Genomic DNA, 26,550 nt, shown 5'->3' with positions numbered 1-26,550 from the left:
TTGAGGAAAAGTGTAACATATTGATTGATGTTGCATAAAATATGTTTGTAGCTACAACTACATGAAGTTGGAATAAAAGTTTAACACATTTATAGATGTTCGATTAATTGTATGAATTTATATAAATTAATTTGTATGATTTAAAGATTATTATGGTTTTGATTTGCTTTTAAATCTTTTTTCGTCTCTCTCATTGAGTCCATCAGGTCCAAGAGTTCGTAACTGGTGCATCCAAAATCTCTCTCTTTTTTGTCTTCCTTGTGTATCCCAATTTTGATTTTTCTCAATGATTTGAAATGTGACGTTTTCAAAATCATGTCCTGCTCGTCTTGCAATTGTAATTGGGCAGTTCCTTTCTTTTGTATAAAATGACCGATGGTTATTTGGTCGGATGTTAACTGGTGTTTCTGTTTCACCAACATATTGTAATTTGCAAGTTCCACACGTTAGAACATAAATGCAATTTTGTGTTTTGCAATTTGATGTTATAAATATGTTGTATTTTTTCTTTGTGACTGTGCTGACGAATTGGGTTTCGATGTTGGCGACTTTGCAGCACTTACAATTGCCCCTTCCGCATGGTTTATAACCTCCGATTGTTGATATCTCCTGTTTAGATACTTTGGATGTTATTAGAATATCTTTGAGGTTTTTGGGTTTGCGGTAAGCCATAACGGGAGGTGATGGAAAAATCTCTTTTAAGGAAGGATCATTTTCAATAAGACGACAGTGTTTGTGGACAATTGATTAAAGATTTGTCAGGTGAGGATGAAAGCTAACAACAAACGGGATTTTAATTGTTTGGGCCGTCTTTTCTTTGTATTCAAGTAGGTGTGTTCGGTCTTTTTCTTTTGCTTTACCGAAAACTTCTGAAATATTTTTTTATATTTTAGTACGGTGATAAGATTGTCAATTACTCAAATATCCACAAGAAACGCAATGACGTGGATGCTAGTAGAAAACCAAAATAAGATTCAACTTGAAAAAATAGATTTGAAAACTGTTTACATCGCAAAGACGAGATTCATTCAACTATGGATGTATGTTTGCGCATGTCCCTTGTCAGTAGACTCTTGTCTTTGTTAGTCTTGTAGGATTTTAATTTTAGTTTATATATCTGTTTTTTAGTATTGTATGACGGCCATTTTCAATGAACCAGTACATTTGTTTGTTAAGGGGCCAGCTGAAGCCCGTTTCCGAGTGCCAGATTTTCTCGCTGTATTTAATACATATTTTTGGCCTCTGGCTGTATGGTTGAATTGCTGTCTCTTTGATACATTTCACAATTCTCAATTGTATCAAAGTATAGCATGTGTTATAAAGGGTACATTCAACATGCTCAATGTGAAATTTAAAACCAAGATAATTACAAAAAGAATGTAGTGTTCTTGTGGTGGAATGGATGACAATAAGTAAGGGTTGAATGTATTTTATTTGAGGACAATACAGATTATATCTCTGAAGAACACTTATTGGGTTTTAGCTAATTCGTCTTTGTTGCAATAAAACGGTGTTTAATCCTCCCGATATATTCTTGTAAATTAAAGTTATAAATAACAAACCTATCTACCCGATAAATCTGATAATTCAAAGATGAACGTTACCAAATAATTTTATTACAAATCATGCATATATTGTATTTTGTAAAAGAATACAAACCAACGACGGACATAACTAAACATTTATCTAAAGGGCATCCGACAGTCTTTGGTGATAGAAGGTACTGAAGAGATTACATATCGTTTGATCATTTTCAAACGTGTATAATGTATTACACAAGTGAAAGGAAAATGCTGGAGACACATTCAAAACTGTTGCAATTGATACTTGTGAAATGCAATCTTTTAAGTTATACTTTTAGATTCACAGAGACAACGTCTCAATATTGCTAGAAATACCTCCAAAACATAGTGCTGAGCAATTTTGGACCATGGTTGACGACAATGGTATAGAAAATATCATTCTTCTGGTGAAAGAAAGCGATACGGTGGCAGAGTTTTATCCATCGTTAGATGGCGTCTTGACAATGGAAAGGTTAGAAGTTGAGATGGATTCTGCCCAGAAGAAGAATAAGAACATGATGCTGTTAACATTAAATTTGCAAAACAAGGTAATTGACGTATTATATGCTTATTATGATGATTTATTTACTGTTTATGTGTGAAAAATTGCAAAGAATTAACAAAACCATCTGTGTTTGTTCTTTATTGACATGATGCTTTTCAGAGGGTGACACTTATCTCGAATATACATAATGCATTACCGTAACTATTTTGAATTCATAAATTGCAAATTGATACAATATAAGTAGATTTTTTCAAAACAAACTGAAACTATTCCAGCGGCATACCTTTATATACATGTATGAATAGTCCATTTCTGAACAAGAGTAGACTGTAACGTATATGTGTGTGTGTGAAAAGGGGGGGGGGCGGGCAAACCTCTTAAGGTGCAAAGCCAGAACGATGCTTTAAATTTAAAAAGGGATGGACAGTGTAAAATTTACCTAATATGTTTTTTTTCAAAATACAATAAATAAAGGTTGACTAAACAGGTGGAATCTCTGTAGTAAAACATCCAGATATAAAAAGATAAACTGCTCGACTCACCAAATTCCAATATTTGAGGATTTTAATTTTCATTATTGTAAAGTAAGGTTAGATGAGACGTAAACAAAGAAATCTTCGTTGTAAACATACTTCCATTCTCAATTTTATTATTTGATGAATCATTCTGCCCAATGCAGAGTCAAGTCATCCAATACAGTTCTCTATTATCTTTTTATCACTCACCTTATGTCATTTATTCCCAGAAAAACGCGTTCACGCATTAAATTGATTTATAATTTCTTTTTAATTAAAACGTTTGCCAGGTACGTGTAAATGTAACTTTTTGATGATCAGTAACGGTGTTGCATGCGCGCCACACTGTGCTTGCTTTAATTCCGAATTCTGACAACGCCATTGCCAACAACAAAAAAGAAAAACAACCAAAATACCAACAACATTATACAAAACACAAACATAAAATGTTATAGACAGCAATACCAAAACCTGGAGTGAATTCAGGTGATTAATGAGGGTATGCAGAGCCTGCTTGATATGTTCACCCGTTGTGTAATGTTTTGTAAGTAAATCCCGACCACTAGTCTAATTGATTGGGTCACATTCGAGAAATGGACACCGCATTTGTGAAAAAAACAGACATTCTCTAATGTTCAAACAACTCACGATGGTGTCAGTAACAATTTCAATGCAATGATTTCAACGATTGCACTTTGCAATTTGGGTGTTAAAGCTTCTTTGTGAGCAGTATTCGGCACATCTCTTTGGAATTTTTTTATTGTCAATGTCAATCAACTTTTGATTTGACATATCGTTTGAATTTTTCTGCTGAGTTTTTTTTTTGTTTACGTATTGCATGTATTTGTATTTGTTCTTTAGCTATGAAAGTAAACACCTTCATATTTAATATTATATCGTTTTATTCTCAATGTTCATCTTTCAGATAAGGCAGTCAATGCATCAGGTTACCATCTATAAAACTACTAATTGGAAAGATTCTGATAAATATCCTTCTGTCCAATCGTTATGTTATCTTCTGGAAAAAACAAGTGCAAAGAGAGATGTTCCGGTTATGATTATTGGCAGGTAAATTAAAGCTGATTTTGTTTCTTTATAACAGATTTTATGACTTTATCAATAAAGCTAACTGTATATTTGATGTTTCAAGAAAAATTGCTGTCAATTATTCCCATCGTCCGATATATGGCTTAAAGCGTCTAATTTGAGTTTTGTTTTCAATTTTACTCGTCTCAATACTTCGACCATTTTTCGATGATTGTTAATAAATCAAAAGATTCAAATTCCCTTTACCACAGATATTGAATTCATCAATATGTGCTTATCCATCGCATGGAATAAAAAGAAACCACATATAGTGTGACGTAACGCTGACGTCTACGCTAATTTTTATCCGACAAGATAACTGATAAGAAATTCAATTTGTAATATTACAAAATGGTACAACTCCAACATGTGCAAGTCAGGAGTGTTTCGCCAAAATGGCTAATCTTATCTATTTTTACAACGTAATTTTGCGACGAGGTTGACTATTACGTTAATATTTTATATAAAGTGAGGTAAAGGTTTGTAAAATGTCATTAATGTTCAATAACGTAATTTTTTGTACCAGTTTTTCAATACTACCCAAGAAATATTTGACCAAGACCAAGCACTCTGTGTGTTGTTCGTTTCGGCCGTCCTAATTTGGTAATTTGCCTTTTGTACCACTTAAACTACAAGCCGCTTTGGCAGATTAACATATTGTTTAATCCGTTTTGAAAAGCCCGATATTTGATAGCTCAAGTTCCGTTTTTTTTAATTCAATCATAAGACTGTTTGCGTTACGACAATTGTCTTATAGCTCACGCATGTTCAGGACTCTAACAAATTAAAGAACATGTTCTGAAATAATGTAGACGAAATTCGATGCATCATGCATGGAGAGCACCAACTAATAAATGGTTCCTTAGTGGCCTGTTCTAGGGTAGATTACTCATCATCATCAAATATATTCTAATTTCCAGTAGTACACATGCTTCGTTCTTCATCTCGGTTGGTCTATTTTTTGTAACTAACCTGTTGGTCTATTATTTTATTTGATCTTGTATAGAATATGCAAAACACAATTGCCACTGGAAACCAAGTTACAACCAATCAATCATGAATAGTCACCTTTGCATATCTGTTCAAACACAAGACAAATATTAAAATAAGAAGATGTTGTATAATTACCAATGAGACAACTCACACGCAGAAAACAACATGATAAAAAAGTCAGCATCCATATGTCTCTGTACAACAACTTTCAACATTGAGCAACAACCATACCACATAACAAGCTATAAAAAGCTCATTAAGTAACGACAATGTATAGTTAAAGTGGTGTTATCCCTTTGCGTATTGTTATATTAAACATTCCGTTATGTTTTCGACAACAAAAGCTTGATGTTATATAGGGATTTTCTAAATTAATTTTGATTGGTAACTGTGATTTTTTTTTACATAGACAAAATACTGGATTGTCAGTTGGTGGAGTTTTGAGTGTCTGTTTGAATGTTATAAAGTCAAGCAAAATCCGCAGACCGTTTTGTGTTTTGGAAAATGCAATGACGGTGAACAAAAGCAGCAAAAATTTCTTCAAGAACTTTGTAAGTGCTCAATTTACGTAGAATTATGTTTGTTGATGAATTCGCAGGTCAGTATTATTTTAAATTCCTTATGGACCTGTTGATACACTATATGAAATATTGATGTAAAAAATGCATATCAAACTATAAAAACGAAAACAATATTTTAGGATTGAAACGAGGGGAGTACAAAATTGCGTATAGATATAGCAATAATATCCATGACTGTCAAAATGACCTTTTAAATCGTATCTAGAAGTCTTCAGCGTTCGAATTTTCCGATCACAAATATTTATGTAAGTGTGTGGTCCAAAACGATGCAGATATGTAATTTCTTTGATCTAACAATACAGTATACTGAGGAGGAAATTGTTTTAATGAGTGAAAATTGTCAACAATCAATACTAAACATGATTATTTTAGAAACGCACCAAGTTAACCTGACATTAACTTGTTTTTCAAATATCAACGAATATATAAAGAAGACTGATATCGATATCGAAGAATCAAATGACTTCAACTAAATAAAAGCATAATTTTTGTCCAATTAATCCACGTAATGTTAACCTATTTTAAAAGTATAATGTTTTGTATCACTTACGGAGAAGTGAACGGTTTGTATATTAAATGCAAATTCAAACAAATCCTAATGATTGAATGGGTGTACACATATGGTCATCTCGTCTTCCCTTGATTTCAGAAGAAACAAGAATGTGTCCTCAGTACACGAATGCCCCACTCGCACTATCATTTTCCATGTTCAGTGGACCTTGAAATTGGGGTTAAAACTCTAATTTGTCATTAAAATTAGAAAGATCATTTCATAGGGAACATGTGTACTAAGTTTGAAGTCGATTGAACTTCAACTTCATCAAAAACTACCTTGACCAAAAACTTTAACCTGGAGCGGGACAGACGGACGAACGGACAGACAGACGGACGAACGGACGAACGGACGCAGAGACCAGAAAACATAATGCCCCTCTACTATCGTAGGTGGGGCATAAAAAAAAACGGTTGCTAAAGTAAAGAGTCAGTTTGGTTATCATAGATGTATAAATACGCATCAACCAATGTGGGAGGTTCGTTATAACGCCTAATATGCTCGTTAAATGTCCTAGTAATAACATTAACTCTTTGAAGGGTTCTCAGTTCGCCTGTTTCAAGACAACGATTTTATTCATTTTAATCGTGTCCTCACTTTCTTATGGCAGTCCAAATTTCCCGTTACTCATCGTAGTCGATCCACTTCTTGAAGAACCTACCAATGTAGTAATTGTTAATTTATATTGTCCCAAACATCCTTAAAATATTTGCCCTTTGAAATAAAGCCATCACTTAATTGATTATCAGAATGCATCAGCATATTTTCTCGAAAATTGGTCACACAGTGCTTCTCCGTTAGATCGGAAACATTTAGTTTTAGTAGCAGAACTTACAGATTTTTACAGAAACTGTGATAGTACAAATTGTAACACATCGAAATGATACGAAAACGAATGACCAATAAAACAACTTTGATTAATTTGAGACCAAAAGACAAATGCAAATGTTATGTTTTGTACTTGCAAATGAATTAATTTGTTTTTATTGTGCGCATTTATTTTTTATCCAAAATGATTTCAAACTATATGTTTAAATTGTATATCATTTTCATTTTATTTCTTTTTTAGGATGACTACAAGTTATTATACAACGTGCTCCAATGCTATTTAGAATCTGCTCATACATATGACATTATTGAGTAAATAATTGACAATGTCCATTGGCTGGTACAGATTAACAAAGTTATTCAAAAACATTTTGCCTGGATGAAGAAAAAAGAAGGAGTCTATAACATTGGCTAACATCGATTATATGTTAGTTTGCCGTACGGTGCCCAATAATTCCTGAACTTCTACGTCATTTAATCTCTTTAGGAGAGTTCTCTCATCTGCAATCATACTTCATCTTTGTATGTATACAATAACCCGACGTGTTTCTTTTTTTCTTCATTATAACCGAAAATAGTTTAATTTCATCGGGAAAAGACACTCATTCATACATGCATGACATAAACGTATCTAATATAAACCAAAGATCATCAGATCTAATCTGTTTACATTTATAGAATCTAGTACGCAATATTTAGCAAAAAGTGTATCTCGCTAAAACTGTAGAATTTTTCCGACGTAGTCGGTATAGTTTCGGTTTGTGCCCTTTTAACTTAAGAACGCTTAACTATGGCAACAGAATACGCATGCTCGAAAATCCTTTCTGTGATTATACAAAATGCTGCCGTGGTGGGTGATTTGGTTGTGTTTGAAAAAAAACGTCTCGTTAATTATATCGTGATGGAAAGCAAGTGAAAAACTATAAATATTTGAACTAGATCTTACAAAGATTTATATTTTTATTAAAATAATTGTTTCTCCAAAAGCTCTTTGCATCCGTTACAGCTGTTTATTCGGGACAATTATATAATTTTTAACGTAAACTTTGTTTTACGAACGTACATGACTTTTAGAACGCACCTACGCATGTGAGATTTCCGCGGGGTTTTGGTGAATGTAAACAGAAAGATACGAGGACCGAGAATACTGAACACAAACAGAGAAAACGTTATTTAAATGGTATCGTTGTGCTTCTGAAGGTTATCGAAATGATAGTTTTAAACATATACTCAAATTTAAATACGTCGGATATCTTTTTTAAAGATAGTTCTTGTTTATAATAATGAAGAAACAGCTTTTGTTCGTGTGTCATAATATGCTTGGCTGGTTTAACAGGTTTGTGACGTATTTAAATGTTAATGGTATATTGTCAAATATTAATCGATCAATTTCAGTTCGGCCTTTTCGATTCCTATTTTTTCAAATATTTGGTATATATCAATCAATGCTCATTAGGTACCTCACCTGCTGTCAGTTAACGTTTAGAATTGTTGAATTGTAGTAATAATTTAACTTGACTATACGCAAATTGTATAGGACACTAAACTGTCCAAATTAGACTCGCATTACAACATTTATGTTATACCGTTTAAATAGTTGAACGGCATTTAAAGAGATAGCAATCTTTCGCGATTGCACGTATCATGTACAAGGACCACTATTTTCACGGTCAAATATAAGTAACTCAAAAATAATTTTGTGTATGTGTGTATTAAGATAAAAACAAAATGAACAATTATACATTGATATACAACAAATGAACATAGTAAAAATATACTACTTGCATATATACGTAATGTATTCAAAAGGCTTTGAAAAGTATAAATGTACTGAAAAATATCTACAACTTTTAATTACTTATAGCATTTTCTAGTTATGTATAAATGATTAAATTAAATCTAATACACATTACTGCATTGAGTTCATTCGCTTGAAAAACCTATACATATACATATATGACTGACCGAATAGAGAAACGGCGTATCATTAATTTGTTAAAAATTATATAATAGTATATCATAACGCAATGTTGATAGTTAAAATATCTTTTCCTTTTCTTTAGTATATTTATTTTGATTCTCAAAATAACATGACAATATAATATATTGAATGCTTCGGTTAATTGTACGTACATATATGATCTAATTGGATTTTCAAACTTAATGTTAACACTTGTCAAAATACTTTCAATGCAGTATCTACCTTTAAAAACTCTTGCATTTGCAACCAAGATGAAATGAGTTAAACTTCATCATCATTCAATTTCAAGACTAAGACGTTCTGATCATAGTCGAGCTTCAAAGTTATTATGAAACTGCCTTTTCTACAGGTGGCGTGAATCAGATGTGGATGCTAAAAAATTTCAAAGATTTTTAAATATTATTTCATCTTGCAATATTATTAAAACATTTGACTTTTCTACACTTTACACAAGTATTCTCCATTCCATGTCAAATAGACAGAATTGATATTGCTTTGTTTTTCTTAAAACAAAAATTGCCAACGTAGATGCAAGTATCTTGTCTTAGTGAGGGATAAATCCTATTCGTAAAGAATCAGTTGGATGAAATAAAAATTCTCTGAAATTGACATTATCAAGATGCTTAGTTTCTTGATTGACAACATACATGTATTTGTTACGTTTTGAGAACGGATTTTTCAACAAACTTTTTTCATTCCAATAGGAATCAAGTGTAGTCCACTTATTGTCAATTTGTTCCTTTATTATCAATGAGCCTACTTTCATACAGGATTTTCGTACGAAGAAAGATAAGATGTTTACAATATCCTTAAACATTACTTTCCGCTATATAGATGATATTCTCTCACTTAATAATTCATAAATTTAGTGAGCACATCTATCCAATCGAATCAAAAATAAAGGATACAATAGATACAGTTAAGTCGGCCTCATATCTTGACTTACATCTAAAAATTGACAATGAGTGTCGGTTGGAAATATAATTGTACGACAAAAGAGATGATTTCAGCTTCCCAACTAGGAACTTTCCATTTCTATGTTGCATTATTCCAGCAGCGCCTACAAACGGATTATATATCTCCCAATTGATACGATATTCCCGGGCTTGTATTTCCTATCATGATTATTTTGATAGAGGGTTGCTGCTCACTAAGAAGCTATTACACTTAGAGTTCCAAATGATGCAGTTGAAGTCATCCCTTCGTAAATTTTATGGATGCAATCACGAGTTGGTTGACCGTTATGGAATATCTGATTCTCAGATGATATTGGAGATGATCTTTATGTCGACAATCCCGATCTCTTTTCACGAACGTGACCTATCAAATTATACTATTTACTTGTTTGTAATAATAGGAGCAACACGACGAGTGAAACATGTAAAGCAGGATCTGTTTACCCTTACGGAACACCTAAAATCAACTCCAGTTTTTGGTGGGTTCGTGTTGCTTAGTTTTTAGTTTACTTTAATGTGTCCTGTGTACTATTATATGTCTGTTTGTCTTTTTCTTTTCAGCGATTGAGTTGTCAGTTTATTGTCGATCTATGAGTTTGACTGTCTCTCTTGTTTCTTTCGCCCCTCTTCATGTTACAATTCTTCATTAGAGTATAGTATGAGTTCTAGCCTTACATTAGATGTTCCCATTTCCATCATTATTCAGTTCTAGAGATCGGTGAAGGTATACTATATTTTTGGTAAATACATATAAAGATACATGTAGGTATTTTCAACAGACTTAAGTATTTTCACACATGACATTTTAGTCTGTTTAAGAATACAATATGAAGAAAGTATAATAATCAAAATCTACAAAAATATGTTGCCATACTTAGCTTTATAGGTTAAAAACATTCACTAAATGAAGAAAAAAAAACTTTTTTTGTATGAAGATTAAAATTAATGACACAAAAACCAAAAGTTGGTTGTCAATGTCTTTTCGACTAATCTGGTTAGTAAATATCATCATCAGAACTAGAATCTGAAACCATAAAAATACTACGAGCTCTGTTCCCAGCGTGCAATGAATGCCTTACATTGAAAGCAAGGGGATTGCGAGGCGATTGTCTGAAAACAAATAAACATGAGCTTTTACACATATACTGAACAGAGCATGTGACACTTCGATATCCAAACTGAGTTCTATAATGCAAAACAAAAGTTAAAGAGATAAAGTCATTCCCTCTGTTATGGTACAAAATTCGTGTCGATAAGATATATTATAATTTTAAAACAGAAATTTCGAAATAAATATTAAAAAGAAATGTGCAAATACAGACAAACATTTCTATTGTAATTTGAATTTGTCTCATTGATTTTAAATTCAATCAATAAGTAGTATCTTATATTTGGAAATGCAATTTCGTAGTTGTACACAATTCAAAATTGTTTGAATCCTAGTGTTCAGTATAACGTAAATGCACAGTATCAGCACTATGTCGCGTTTATGTTATAGTAAAATCTATAAATCTCATTATCTGTTCATTTATTACATGTTTTCTAATCTTTACAATTCAATTATCAATACAAACAGTAATTGTGGTTAATTTAGGTTTAATTCATTCCGAAACAATCTCACATAGAAATGATTTCGTTTTGTCTCGTTTGAATAGTATTTGCACACTGAAAGTATTTAAGTGAGTTTGACATTTTAATTCATTTCAACATCTGTTTATCTATGTTTAGTGAAATGAAAACATAGTTTTCTTATTAATTTATAACTGATTACACCTTGTTAATGAAATGACGATGAATATAATCATGTCAAAGGGTGTTAAAAGAAAAAAGTGTATTTAAAACAAAGTTGAAGCAACAAAGAAAAAACACCTATCATAAGACTTGTCGTGAATTTTGGACTCTTCGAAAGAGTCATTTGCTACTGAAATATATACAGTTTGAAATTGTTGAAAGCGTTCCCTTTGTAATTCTCGAGAATTATTGACGGAGCATATCAAAACGCTTTACTGGGCAAAATGAGTGCTCCAAACGTTGAAACTATAACAACTGTTGCAGAATATAAGATAATCTTATTATAACATGAATCAAATATAACCAATGATAAAATATATAATGCACCAAATGTGCATTTCGATAATAAATCTGATTGCATATATGAAGAGACTTATCATATAAATTATCATTTATAAGAAACAGCTTTGCATTCGTCAATATATAAGGAAATGTGAATTGAGGAAAAAGTGTCAATTTAAAAAACAACCATATTATTATATTTAGATCATTTACCTTTCTTTTTCTTCTAACAGTATAATTTCATCGTCTTGGACAAATTCAGTCAAATCAAGAAATTTCTGTATTTTCAATGGTACTGGTAATGTTGATATTTTAGATGCAATATCCGATCCACAAGATGCAAGCAATAGTTGTTTTCTTATACTTTTTCTGCAAAGTGCCGATAAGGGTTTTGTATCTTTTCTGGAATTTTCAAGAATATTCCATAAATCCGCCTTTGATTTTTCAATCTCCATTCTGTTGTAGGTTTCATAATTGACTTTAATAGTTGACAGGTCTAATTTAGTTATATCAAAACTAGCAAGACATTTATCTTTTTCAATTTCCCAACCACACCGTAAAAGATAATCTGCGGCGGTTAGCAATCCAGTTGTTATAAGAGATAAGAATAACGATGCTTTTGTTAAACTTCGAATGTGACGGAAAACGCTAAAATACAAAATAATTATCATTTAAACAAGCATGTTATAATGATTTATGTATAGAATTAAAGATCCGGGAGTATTTAAAAAAGAATATAATATATAAAGGATATATAGTAATATGTCGCTTTAAATTACTTTTGTCCACAACAGACCCACATTTAATATCTGTCAATGTGTTATTGACTTCTCAGTGCAAACAATAATATAAACCTAGATTCTGTCGTGTATCCAAAATATAAATCTCATTCTTAAATGCACAAGTCAGCATATTGCTTACTTTCCTATCAAATACAAAAGACATTAAAAAACCACCAAGCAAATGGCAAAAAATATGTGAATTGTCTATCAGATGACACTAGTTAATTTATATTCGACTAGATGATAGAACAGGGACGAAAGATACCAGAGCGACAGTCAAACTCATAAATCGAAAATAAACTGACAACGCCATGGCATCAAATGAAAAAAACAATCAGACAAACAATGGTACACGTTACACAACATAGAAAACAACGGTAATTTTTACAAACAAAATATATGATTTGGACTATCGTACATGTATCAATACTTTTTTCATTTATCATCAATATCTGTAATGGATTCCGCGGAACTTACAGTTTTGGCCACATACCACAATCAAACTTCTCTATAAATTCTTTAAAACGTTTTTTCATTCTTTTTATGAAATATTTTGTGCGTGTATGAAGCACTAGTCCAAAAATACAACTAACATTCAGACAGATTGCACTCCAGCATTTAACAAATTTAGTCAAAACACATCCATTTCCCTATGAAAAAGTCAATATCAAAATCAGTTGAAATACAATATCCAAAAGAATATTTAAACTCTTTTGTTTCATTTTCACACTATAAAAACTAGAAATGAATACGAAAGGGGCAGAAAAAGATAAGAAAAAATACGTTTTACCTTAATGTAACTATTATGGAGTCATCAATTGTGGTCTTGAGCCTTTTGAATGTGATGGCTACTTGCAGTGTTACAATTGAATAATAATATTTGAAACTAAATCTAAGTCTATTTATCAAATACAGTTAAATAAAAAAAAAACTAATTCTTCCTTTCATTATCAAAAGGCGTCTATCTAAATTTGGTAGTTATCATGTCTTGAAGGTTTAACTGTACATAACTAATATTGCAAGCAGTTTAACCCATCCATCAAATAATAACTCATTATAGATACAAATACAAAAAAACTTGAAAACAGGTTATACATGTAGTTAAAAAAAAAATACAGATGAAACACAGTTTTTTTTTCAATAACTTTTTGAATAATTCTTGTCGGACAATATATATTAAAAATTGTCCTAGGAAAAGATAATTCAAAATCTGGCATTGTATGAAACATGTTAGATAAATTTTACGTCACAATTTTTAAACTGATTTGAAAAGTCCAATTTTCTGTACGGAAGCGACAGTTTTATTTGATCTAGTAACTGTTATCAGCTATCAATGAATATCAATGCATATCAGTAATGTGATCATTTTTATAAATTTCCAGTTTACAAAACTTTGAATTTTTCGAAAAACTAAGGATTTTCTTATCCCAGGCATAGATTACCCTAGCCGCATTTGGCACAACTTTTTGGAATTTTGGATCCTCAATGCTCTTCAACTTTGTACTTGTTTGGCTTTATAAATATTTTAATATGAGCGTCACTGATGAGTCTTATGTAGACGAAACGCGCGTCTGGCGTACTAAATTATAATCCTGGTACCTTTGATAACTATTTACACCACTGAGTCGATGCCACTGCTTGTGGACGTTTCGTCCCCGAGGGTATCACCAGCCCAGTAGTCATTACTACGGTGCTGACATGAATATCAATAATGTGGTCATTTTTATAAATTTCCTGTTTACAAAACTTTTAATTTTTCGAAAAACTAAGGATTTTCTTATCCCAGGCATAGATTACCCTGGCCGTATTTGGCACAACTTTTTGGAATTTTGGATCCTCAATGCTCTTAAACTTTGTACTTGTTTGGCTTTATAAATATTTTGATATGAGCGTCACTGATGAGTCTGATGTAGACGAAACGCGCGTCTGGCGTACTAAATTATAATCCTGGTACCTTTGATAACTATTATCAAAAATTCCGTAACAGTTATTTGATTTTTGGTAAAAGAACAGCATGTGACTTCATATTTAATTTCAACTCATCATAAAAAAGCTCCGAATACACGAGACGATAGTTAGTATTTTCCAATAATGAGGAATAGCGTTTCTGAAACCACGTAAACTCGAAAACCGTACAAGTGAGAACCGTGTATATATAATATTATATCAGCATACGTGTTCTATTTTAAGTTCAGACTTATTGGTTGTGAGTCACTTGAATAGACGGTAAGTGGGCATTTATTTTCAAAATACACGGTCATTGAGTGTGTTTTATTATATATAATAGATTTTAAGTATACAGTTAGAAATAGTTCTTTTTTTAAATAATGGTGATGTTCTCTGAGTAACATACATTGTGAACATACATGCATTGCTGATATAATTTGTTCATGCTGATACCATATTTCAAGACGACGACTGTCTCACTGTAAATAATTCAATGTTCTCTTAAATGCTTTGTTTAAATTGTGATATAGAAAAAAACTTCGTCTAAATCCTCAATATTAAGAGATTCAGTAAGATAAATGCGTTACACAGTGAACTAGTGACCTACTAAACTTTATATAAATGGGGTCAGTAAATTCATTATTGAGCCTCTTTTACTCTCGCCATTTATGAAACTTACTACTCCCGTGTATATGATATTATATGTAGGTCACTGTGTAACCATGATATTTATATGTGCTTAGTATAAACCTGCTGAATGGACATTTCCAGAAAATTCCAAGAAATTTGTTCTGGTGAATCAAAGAATGCAATATAAGCCTAATTTTTATAGAAGAACTGGTTTGTTAATTTTCTTGCTAGCGGTACAGCATTCAAATAAAAACCACAAATGAGGACAACTTTATTGTTGTTTATGCAACGCAATTAAAAGATTCGGATGTCTAGAAAATTAGTATACGCTTTTTTCTGCCTTACGCATATTTTTAGAAAAAAAAAGTCATACATTGTAGCGATGGTAAGGCGATAACAACGGCACTCAAGGGTAAATGGTCTCGTGGTTATATAATTGGTTTGGGTTCGAACCTTGATCAGGTTAAATAAAATCAGAATATAGTGTCAAGGTTATTTGACAAATAGCGTGTACCAAATACTGAACAAAGTACAGAGATGACAAAGGAGGGATAATATTCAAATTGCACTCATGTTTTCGTTCTAATATACATTTACCAAATGCTATTTTGTAACTTAGTCTTTACACCAATGTTAAACACAGATGTAAGTTCTCCTTTAAATCTTTATAAATTAAACAAGTCTTACAGAAAGTCACCAGAGTAACCTTCTCTTTTATCCTCTATTGGAGCTAGATCTGAACCGCTTCTGATAAGTTGGTTGAATGATGACAAATCTAACTTCAAATATTGATGACTGTACATTCCATCATTAATAATTTGAAGTGCACTGACGTCTCTGATCATCCTATGCACCAAAATATCTAATGGTCGCTTGCTGTCACGCGACATTAAATTGAGGTTTGCACCATACTTTACAAGAAGAGGAATAATACCATTTCTGACTTCTGGCGTCGCTGAAAAGGAAATTAACAATAAACTTAAAATCAAACAAAAAACGGAAATCTATACCAAATCAAAACATACCGATGGACATATTATAATTTGTCTTCCACATGAGCGATAGATTCAAAGTAGAAATAGACATGGGTTCAATCAGTACTATCATTTTAAAATGTCACAGAAAAAAGATTGGTATGAGAAAAAATGCAAACAACTTATATCATAGGTAATATTATGATCAGAACGACTGACTTTGAATTTTGAATATCAATTCAAAGAAATCTTCATTACAAACTGGCAAAGATATAATAGTATTGTAAAGAATATTTAAAACATATACCTATGTCACACGCATGGTGAAGAGCACTTTTTGCATTGTGATCTACGAAGTTGACATCTGCGCCATATCTCAGGAGTTCTTCTACCATTTGTGTATTCTCTTTACCAATAACCTCAATCAGATTAGAACCATGTCCACTACGTGTATTCGGGTTAGCTCCTTTCTTAAGCAGCTCAAGGAGAAAATCCTGATTTTCACGCAACTTATAGTTATCTAAAACTGACTGAAAACTATTTCCTACAGATGGATCAGCCCCTGCTTGAAGAAGAATCATTCCATTGTGTATTGAAGATCCTATTTAATAAACCAAAAAAAGTGATAAAATAGTGATAATGTACAATGTTCATTCATGAATAATACAATCAATTATAAGATCTCGTTGAAAGTACTGCTTTGATGAATTAAGAACACAACAATATTTGTAATTACCAGAAAATAACTTTCAATATTTAAATTCAATGAGTTGCAAAATATAATCCAAGGAGGGGGATACCCACAGACACAAGAAAATAAAAGAAACACACACATCAACATGCGATTTTTATCAAAATGAATATATTATAGCAATTTTACAGTTACTGGTATATAACTACTATGAATAAAGAAAGTGAATGATAACACCACCTTTGTTATATTCCCCCCTTTACAATGAGGGTCAGTTGAGATCAAAAATAGTTCATGTCAATAATCTTTGTATAATATTTTGTTCATGAATATCTAGATGCACAAAAGAAAAAATCAGTTTCTGAATATTCGAATGCCGAATCGAACTGAAGTATCAATAATACTTTATTCTACTAAGAAGATGTATGTATGTATGAGTTTAGTATCAGACCTTCATTGTAGCTAGTACACATTTTTTAGGGGCCAGGTGAAGCACACCTCCGCATGGGGGATTGTCTTGCTGTGTTGAAGACCAACTGTGGCCTTCGGCTGTTTGCTTCTCTGTCGTCGGGTTGTTATCTTTTTGAAATATTCTTAATTTTATTCTCAATTTTACTTGAAGCAATTATTTCTATCAAAGTATGACAAAACAGAGGTAAACTAAGTCTTGCAATCAAGGGGTTTTACAGGTGCCATAATCTAAATGATCAAATATAATTTTCAAGATGTTTTTCAAATTTACTTATTTTATAGGGGTTTTGGACAACTTATTGGATATTACGCCCTAGAAACTCGTCTAGTTTCTTTCTAAAATGAAGCGAGTGACAAGTGGTGTTGGTATAAAATATGGATATAAATGAGTTTTTCTTCCTGACAATTTTATTCTTATAAAGATATAACTTTCCTCTGCCATATGTTGTACACAATTTCTTTCAACTTCATATCGATTTTCAATATTTTTTGTTTTGGAACTCACAACTATATATAGTTTTCATATTTGACTCTTCCTACTAGATTACGTTTTAGGCCGTGTTGTCACCAAACACGAAGTGCACTCATTATAACAATTAATTTATTTTACTTATGTTCACTGGTTACACCTTGTTTAATTAATTGTACATGAGATTTGTCATTTTAATGTTCATTACATAGAAGCGAATACACATTTCTTAGACAACTTTTCTAGCAGCTTTGAAAGCGGTTTTGTTGATTTTCAGTACTTAATCGATACTTAGGGTACTTCTATTTGATTTGTAAAGGGGAAAAGGGGGTGGATGAAAATATGTATCCTGCATTTTTCGTAAGTTAAAATCTCTGTCCTGACATTTTATTTTTCACTTTATTAAGTTCTGTCTTATTTTTTATTAGTTTATTCTGACTTTTTCTTTTACATAAATTTTTTTCCCTGCCTTGTTTTTCTTACAAAGTTGCTCATCCTGCTTTTTATTCAAATTTAATTCTACCCAACCCCTCCTCATTAAAAATATATGGTAGCACTATAGAGACGTGTCGATTACGCAATAAAACACGTAGGCTGCATCAGCAAGCTCGCAAACGAACAAGAAGAGTTGAGATGTTTAGGATATTGCAGCTACAAAGGATTAATGCATTTTTTGTTATCTTCTCTTTGTTTCAAATGACATTTGTCCTCCAAGGAGTAATTGGCCAAGACAAATGAGTGACAACTGGTGGGAACATTTTGTAAAAAGGAACTAGAAATCCATATGGAAAAAAGAAACACGAACTTCAAGCAAAGCATATATACACATGGAAAAAAGTATTGCAACACCTTGATTTTTCAAAAATTGAAAAATCAGCCTCTTTTTTTGGATGATATATAATAAGATATTTGTATAATATTATTGAAACATAGTTTATGATAGCATTAGCATTGAAACGAACAAAAAATGTTTAAAAAAAATGATTTATATAACCACAATTTTAATAACAAAATGAAGCGTTTTTTGTACAAAAAAATGCATTTTACAACTTTGACTGTAGTCGAACTTTACAATGTCAGACATTTCAAAATTAATCTTCAGATGACTGTTCACATCATGGTTGATCGTTATACGCCAAAGAATTAGTACTTTGTGCGCAGCCTCCATTCAAACGGATAACCGCATCATAACGTCTTCTGATTCCTGCCAAAAATCGACTAATTTGTTGCTAAGGTAGCAGCAACCATTTCTGATGAAGGGCATTGTTTATTTCATGATGTGTTTGAACTGGGGTGTTCTTTCGCGAACTTCCCGCCCAAAAGTGTCCCATATATGCTCGATATGGTTCAAATCTGGGCTACGATCCGTCCACGGAAGATGACCCGAATTCCATTGGAACAATGAATCTTCCTCCATGATGCTAATTTTCAATTTTAGCGAGCTCTGCACTACATTGGATACGGAAAACTGTGTGTCTGTTCGTGAACAAAGGTCTCCGAAATGGTCTTATCGCACGATAACCAGTAGCGATGAGTCAATCTCGAACAGTTCTTGTTAAAAGGTCCCTGTATGCCAAACACTCTCTTTTTCGGATTGTATTGTATGCAAGGGGTTTCCTTCTGACCAACCTTTTTTATGCTTGATTTTCCCTAGCAAATGGTATAGAGGGTCTTCTTTATTTCGGAAGGTCTTTAACATCGTTTAGTGCCATTTTTAATTCTCAAAACGACTTCTAGTGGAATGGTGATGACCAACAATACGTGCAGTTATTACAGCGACCTCCTGCTTCACTCATGCTGATAATATGTCATCTTGCTGCAGTTAAGAGTTGTCGATGACCCATTACAAGGTGTCAATCACATAACTTTAAAATTTTGGTTATTTAAAGTGTTGAAAACAATGAGGATGAAAACACCTGTTTTGCTGTTTACGGGTACAGTAGCTGCATGTGCAGATAAAAACTTACCGAGTCGATATTTATTGATTAAACTCAGGTGATACTTGAATAATGTTTAAGTAGTTCTATTTTACCAAATTATATCACAAAAAAATAAAAAGTGTTTTTTTAATTTCAATTTCAATTTGGTGTTGCAATACTTTTTTCCATGTGTATATGTTAAAATAATGGTTGCAATAACTATATGGTGCATACATTCACGAGTGTGGACAAAGAGAAACGACAAAATAGTACCTTGAAGGTACCTCTAGACAACTACGACTTCGGCTTTAAAAAAAAAACCAGATCATTTAACCGGATGTGCAATACTAGCCATACAATACATTGATCGCACATTGTTTTAAGTAATACATTAATGAGTGAATCGTTGATTGAGTTAAGACCAGAGGCAAATATTTCTATTATCGCCAAGTCGATTCGGATAAACTTTTCAGATTATTATGTATTTGGCAATGCTGATGCTTTGAGTAAGTAAAAATACATAAATTACTTTTTTTTTTTTTTTAAAGCGAAGCAATATATCGAGTTCAGACAAATAATTTGTTCAAGAACTTTGTTAGTAAATGCTATAAATATCAATTTTATTTCAAAAAAAAGTATTTAAATATACGTGGATAAATTGCATGTTCTTAATACCTTGTTGTGTGTACACTTAACACACACAAGACCTAAATTGACTATCGACTGCATGTAGACAAACATTATTTGTACTATGTGTAAACTATGGAATGGTATTGGTTGCAAAAAGTTGATATTTTTCATTTTAATGCAATACTTTTTATTCAATTGGTATATATCTTCATTTAAATGCAAAATTTTGTATATATCTACATGGTATAGTAGCTTTTTATATTTATATAAGTCTGGTTTACGTTGTATATAGATATAAGAAGATATGGTATGAGTGCCATTGACACAACGACATCCAAGTCATAAACCATTATAGGTTAAAGTATGGTTTTCAACACGGAGCCTTGGCTCACACTGAACAGCAAGCTATAAAAGGCCCCCAAAATGACTAGAGTAAAACCATTCAAACGGGAAAACCAACGGTGTCTAATCTATTAAAAAAATCGATATACTTGCATATAGATCCATATACAATGAAAAGTTTTGAAAACTGGTTGTCCGAACGTTTTGACCATCGAAATGTTGCAAGAGAAATAATAGTTAGGAACGGAAGATTTTTAACTGCCTGTGCAAGACTCGCACGAATCCCAGATTTAGTTAGAGGGGTGATATTCTGAAGCGTTTTTAAATTCTTGGTCACTCATGTTTAGAAAGAAAGAGGAGAATTCCAAACAAATACCGACCAATCACAAACGCTGTTACAAACTTGACCTTATAACGTCAAATAATTTCCCATAATGTTTTGCATATAAATAAATAAAAAACTACTATAGCAATAATTGAATAAAAATATTGCATTCAAATGAAAAGTTATACCAATTGTATAAATAATATTGCATTTGAATGGAAAATTACAATATTTGATTACAATAATTGAATAAAAATATTGCGTTTAAATGACAAAATATACCATTTAAATGAAAAATTATACCATTTGAAAAAATAATATTGCATTTAAATGAAGAAATATTCCATTTAAATAAAAATTATTGCATTTAAATGAAAAATATCAAATTTTTGCAACCAGTACAATGCCAAGGTTAACATGGAAACGTGATGCATGTATTTGATTTTTTTTTATCTTCTTTCTTTTGTTCCCTGTTTTGTGGTTTCGCAAGATGTCGCTTCGATTTATTGGAGATTTATTTCCCCGAGGGTATCACAAGCCCAGTAGGCAGCACAAAGTGCTGACATGAACTATCATTAATATGGTTATTCTTATAAATTAATCTACCTCAGGCATAGATTACCTTAGCTGTATTTGGCAAAACTTTTAGGAATTTTGGTCTTCAATGCTGTTCAACTTCGTACTTTATTTGGCCCTTGTAAACTTTTTGGATTAGAGTGTCACTGATCAGTCTTTTGTAGACGAAACGCGCGTCTGGCGTATATACAAAATATAGTCCTGGTATCTATGACGAGTTTATTTGCATATGATATCGAACAGTTATTGCGCTTTTGAGACTGACACTGTTTAGTCGAAGACTTTCTTTTGTAAGAAATGATCTCCACAAACACTGTTGTCTTTATGGCGAGATCTCCTCTGTTAGAGTAAAAGAAAGCGACAAATTTATTTTACTAAATTGTTTGCTGTATCATGAGAATGTTTTGTCCAATTTTGACAGTGGCGATACGAAGACTGCATATGATAGTAATTTCCCTTAATGCATTTGACATTAGTGATATTAATTTGTAAACCGTAAGTGATAGAGACCTGGGGTGTGTTGATTATAAGTCCTTGGTCAAATGTTTAACCAAGAAGCACAAGAAGGCATATATCAAATTTAACAATCTCATTCATTGCATTGTTATTGTTATATAGAGATCAAGAAACAAGGATATTTAAAGTCAAAATTTAGAATTTGACCTTGACGTTCGACCATGACCTAGTATCCTATTCCTTGGACCAAGGACTTAAAATCAACATACATGTACCCTAGGTATCTATTACTTATGGTTTACCAGTTACAAATTAATATCATTTATTTCAAATGCAATAAGGGAAATTACTATATGTCGGTTTTAAAAGCTCTTCAGAGCGTATGTTTGTAATTGCTATGATTATACCGGCTCTAAATAAAGCGTTATGTCTTATGTCTTATGTCTTATGAAAAAATGACACATTTTATATGCATTATACAGGGAACAAAACATCCTTATGTGATCAGAAGCTACACTAAATGATGTAATTGTAAAATAAAAGACGAGAAATAAGGATATAAAAAAAAAAGATAGGATGACCGTACGTTTGTTACGGTTGAAATACAAAAAAGCTCCAAACAATGCACTATTTTAGAGTTACATCCCCTTAAAATACCAATTTGAAAACTAATCGAAAATCAGGCAAAACAAAATCTACGCTTGTAAATAAATTGAAATTTATAAGCTAAAATCTTATAAATTTATTCCTTTGAATGAAAATTCACATTAGTTATCTGCATTCCTCGTGAACTTTGCTATTTTGATAAAAAATAAATATATGTTTTCTGTACAACCCAATATGGTGAAAATCACTACGTCCTATTACTTATATGCTCTAAAAAATGCATGCGTTACAATAATAGTCTACGTTATGCATTTAGATTTAAAACTTTGAACAGTGGTATACTACTGTTGCCTTTATTTATTGACCATGTTTTTAGACAAGAATTATAAAGTGCTATGGAAGACTACATTTAAATATCTGATTTCAAAAATTTTAATTATGAACTTATCAGAAGAAATACTATTCAGGTCTTTACCAGAAAACTTGAAGTGTATTCCTTGTGTATACAAATAAATATTTAAAGGTTTTGATCGATTAAGAGATGATATTGAATTTGATCTTAGTACTGAAAATGTATACTATCAACCCTTATTTTGTAATCCAAATGTGTTGTTCAATGGAAAAACTCTTATATGGTACTTATGATTTTATAAATGGTGGAATTGTTCAATTAAAAGATATATGTCATGAAGTTATAGAGGTTTTAAACCAGAAATGGCTATAGTTGAGATGATACAAAATGTTACTAACCATTGTGATATAAACAATATTGTAAAAAGATATTGTATTTTAAAAGGTGTATTGCCTAAAGAATGGACAGAAGTTATTCATATCAATATTCATAGGAGAAATGCTTCTCGCTCTATAAGTATTAATGTCATTTTCAAAGATAAATTATCAGAGTTCTCTATGTGTTCAACAAAGGAATTGCATTCATTACTTACTAGTAAACTATGTCAGCATCATATTTGCTATAAAAGGTGGACGGAAAATTTTAAGATTGAAGAGAATGATCTTTGTGAAGTATGGAAAAACGTTAATTTTTATTGGAAACCATCTATATTAATGGATCTAGATTTCAAAATTGCACATTATTGTATTTTTCACTAATTCTAAACTTATAAATTAAAGAACCTTAGTGAGCATGCTCACATACCCTACGTCCCCACATTGTCATTGGAGAAATAAATAAGTATAAGAAAAAAAAATTGTACAAGAAAAAATATTGAATAATAATTTGCTGTCAATATACATAGTATGTCCTTATTATCTACAAAATTTCATGAAATTCTGTTGTGTGTTTTCAGAGGAGTTGAGATGACAAACTGTTGCAGAAGTACATTGAAGCAAATAAGTTCAAAGGGGCATAACTCCTAGAAAAAAATTGAACCCTAATTTCCTGTTGATATGCACATCTACATAGTATGTCCTTTTATCTACAAAGTTTCATGAAATTCTGTTGTGTGTTTTCAGAGAAGTTGAGATGACAAACTGTTGCAGAAGTACATTGAAGCAAATAAGTTCAAAGAGGCATAACTCCTAGAAAAAAAATTGAATCGCAATTTCCCGTCGATATGCACAACTACATAGTATGTCCTTATTATCTGAAAAGGTTTCGTGAAATTCTGTTGTGTGGTTTGAGAGGAGTTGCGATGACAAACTGTTGCAGTAATACATTAAAGTAAATAAGTTCAAAGGGGCGTAACTCCTAGAAAAAAAATTGAATCGCAATTTCCCGTCGATATGCACAACTACATAGTATGTCCTTATTATCTGAAAAGGTTTCGTGAAATTCTGTAGTGTGGTTTGAGAGGAGTTGCGATGACAAATTGTTGCAGTAGTACATTAAAGTAAATAAATTCAAAGGGGCGTAACTCCTAGAAAAAAAATTGAATCGCAATTTCCCGTCGATATGTACATCTACATAGTATGTCCTTATTATCTGAAAAGGTTTCGTGAAATTCTGTTGTGTGGTTTGAGAGGAGTTGCGATGACAAACTGTTGCAGAAGTACATTAAAGTAAATAAGTTCAAAGGGGCGTAACTCCTAGAAAAAAAATTGAATCGCAATTTCCCTTCGATATGCACAACTACATAGTATGTCCTTATTATCTGAAAAGGTTTTGTGAAATTATGTTGTGTGGTTTGAGAGGAGTTTCGATGACAAACTTGCAGTAGTACATTAAAGTAAATAAGTTCAAAGGGGCGTAACTCCTAGAAAAAAAATTGAATCGCAATTTCCCGTCGATATGCACAACTACATAGTATGTCCTTATTATCTGAAAAGGTTTCGTGAAAGTCTGTTGTGTGGTTTGAGAGGAGTTGCGATGTCAAGAAACAGGACTGACGGACGGACGGACGGGTCAAAAACATTATACCCTCCGCAACTTCGTTGCGTGGGGTATAATTACAATGTATGTAAAAAGAAAGTAGAAAATATCACTCATGTTTTTTGAGTATGTTCTGAACTGGTAGAATTTCATCTGTTTATGCAACAAAAGTTGGTAGTTTTATTTGATAATGTTGATCCTGACAAAATTACTTGGATCTATCAAAGGCGAAAATGTTAGTTTTGTCAATTTCATGTTATCTATAGCGAGATATTGTATCTTCAGAAGAAGGAATTTACTTAAAAATTGAAACAGTAATGTTGATCTTATTAGACTTTGTAAATACACAGTAACATATTATATAACTTACATGTAAGAATACTTGTGTGAAGCAAGATGTATGAGAAATGTTTTTGAGAAATATATTAAGAATAATATTCTGGTAAAAGAAACCGAAGGTGTCATTACATTTAATTTCTGATTATTGTGCTGATTATATATGTCATTATGCTGAAAACATTGTCTTGTGATATTTTTGTTTAATATGTAATATTTCTTTTGTATATACATGTTGAATAATTGAATAAAGATTACAAAAAAGTAATAGTCTACGTTTTCCGGATATCGTTTGATAGAAGGCTATTGTTACAGACTGACAGACGCCACGACTTTTGTTTGGGAAATTATTTTCACTTTAAATCCATTCTCTGAGCCTATTACTTTTCAGTGACCTAACTACAATTTGATAACTTTATTCTCATGAAATTTCTACTGATTGAGTACAACAATCACTGTGTATGTGTGAAAAAATCTAGATTATAACCTGCTTACCTTTTTTACAAAACATAGTTAATGCAGTTTCGCCATTCTTGTCAACTAACTTGACATCTGCTCCAAGACGAATTAATTCTTCTATTATATTATGGGTAGAAGGAACATATACATGAAGTAAACTTCGTCTTCTGATTTTTTCCCCACTTGCATAATGTTTTACAGCAACCATTAATGCAGATCTACCTTCTTCGTCAGTGGCATTTACATTAGTTCCATTGTCAAGAAGAAGTCGCAATAACTTCATTTCACAATCTATAAATATATAAGACTTTAGCATTTGTGTAAATAAAAACACTGTAATCAAGGATTCAGATTCCAGACACAAATTTACTATAAAAACAAACTTATTTCAATACAATTGACACTCCCATACCATACAAAGAACTGTACCCGATATCGATGGTTTAATTCTTTATTGCTAGCTATTCAAGTAACGGTACAATATACCTTCTACCCTACTTCTAATCATAAGTCCACTCGTTACATCGAATGTTTGCTCCCTATGTATTGTATAATGTTGGCAAGAAAAACAAGTAAACTTCGACCAACTGCTCTCTGATAATACCCCAGACCAAATATAATAGTGTAAAATATGAAAATGTTTGGTAACAGTAAGTTGTTGAATGATAAATTTGAAAATGCATCACACAGTATAACTGACTTATATAAATCCTGAAGCCAAATTTCAGAAATCCGTTGATGAAGTTCTTGAGAAAGATGCGACTAAAATTATTCACGGGACGAATGGACGACGGATGGATTGTTTTAAGCAGTAATATATATGTGATCCGATGGATAAATTTGTTGTAGAGTTGTCACTGACTCAGACGTACTTATTAATATAATTATTTTCTGTGACTGTATCTTGCATTAATTTGTAGGATCATTTACTATAGATAATTGAGCTGGTCTATAACAATAACATCTCCATGCCTT

The 26,550-nt window shown here is 31.8% G+C and overlaps 3 protein-coding genes across 3 annotated transcripts in view; 2 read left to right on the top strand and 1 right to left on the bottom strand.

Annotated features, from left to right (window-relative positions):
• LOC139530002 (receptor-type tyrosine-protein phosphatase alpha-like) overlaps window positions 1-26,550 on the top strand; it is a 517,312-nt gene that overhangs the window by 70,298 nt on the left and 420,464 nt on the right. The gene's annotated exons all lie outside the window — the stretch shown is intronic.
• Window positions 1,868-8,530, top strand: LOC139530012 (uncharacterized). The gene is made up of 4 exons (XM_071326038.1): window positions 1,868-2,110; window positions 3,508-3,650; window positions 5,071-5,212; window positions 6,865-8,530. Exons 1-4 carry the CDS (start codon window positions 1,931-1,933, stop codon window positions 6,937-6,939), a joined length of 540 nt encoding a protein of 179 aa, XP_071182139.1. The 5' UTR covers window positions 1,868-1,930; the 3' UTR covers window positions 6,940-8,530.
• LOC139482504 (uncharacterized) overlaps window positions 10,556-26,550 on the bottom strand; it is an 84,423-nt gene continuing 68,428 nt past the window's right edge. Inside the window, exons 19-23 of the mRNA XM_071266419.1 lie at window positions 25,612-25,866; window positions 16,274-16,567; window positions 15,680-15,947; window positions 11,847-12,281; window positions 10,556-10,670 (exon numbers count right to left, since the gene is read on the bottom strand). Coding sequence (XP_071122520.1) covers window positions 10,556-10,670; window positions 11,847-12,281; window positions 15,680-15,947; window positions 16,274-16,567; window positions 25,612-25,866 — 1,367 coding nt within the window. The remainder of the gene's footprint in view (window positions 10,671-11,846; window positions 12,282-15,679; window positions 15,948-16,273; window positions 16,568-25,611; window positions 25,867-26,550) is intronic.

This window comes from Mytilus edulis, chromosome 7, assembly GCF_963676685.1.
Source record: "Mytilus edulis chromosome 7, xbMytEdul2.2, whole genome shotgun sequence".
NCBI classification, from domain to species: domain Eukaryota; kingdom Metazoa; phylum Mollusca; class Bivalvia; order Mytilida; family Mytilidae; genus Mytilus; species Mytilus edulis.
Note: the sequence above shows the minus strand (reverse complement) of the source record. Positions and strands in the feature narration are given on the sequence as shown.

Bases quoted from the DNA above. Each gene is read 5' to 3' on its own strand.
- LOC139530012 (XM_071326038.1), top strand. From the start codon at position 1,931: ATGGTTGACGACAATGGTATAGAAAATATCATTCTTCTGGTGAAAGAA. The intron at 2,111-3,507 runs GTAATTGACGTA...TTCATCTTTCAG, and splicing joins CATTAAATTTGCAAAACAAG to ATAAGGCAGTCAATGCATCA. The intron at 5,213-6,864 runs GTAAGTGCTCAA...TTTCTTTTTTAG, and splicing joins AAAATTTCTTCAAGAACTTT to GATGACTACAAGTTATTATA.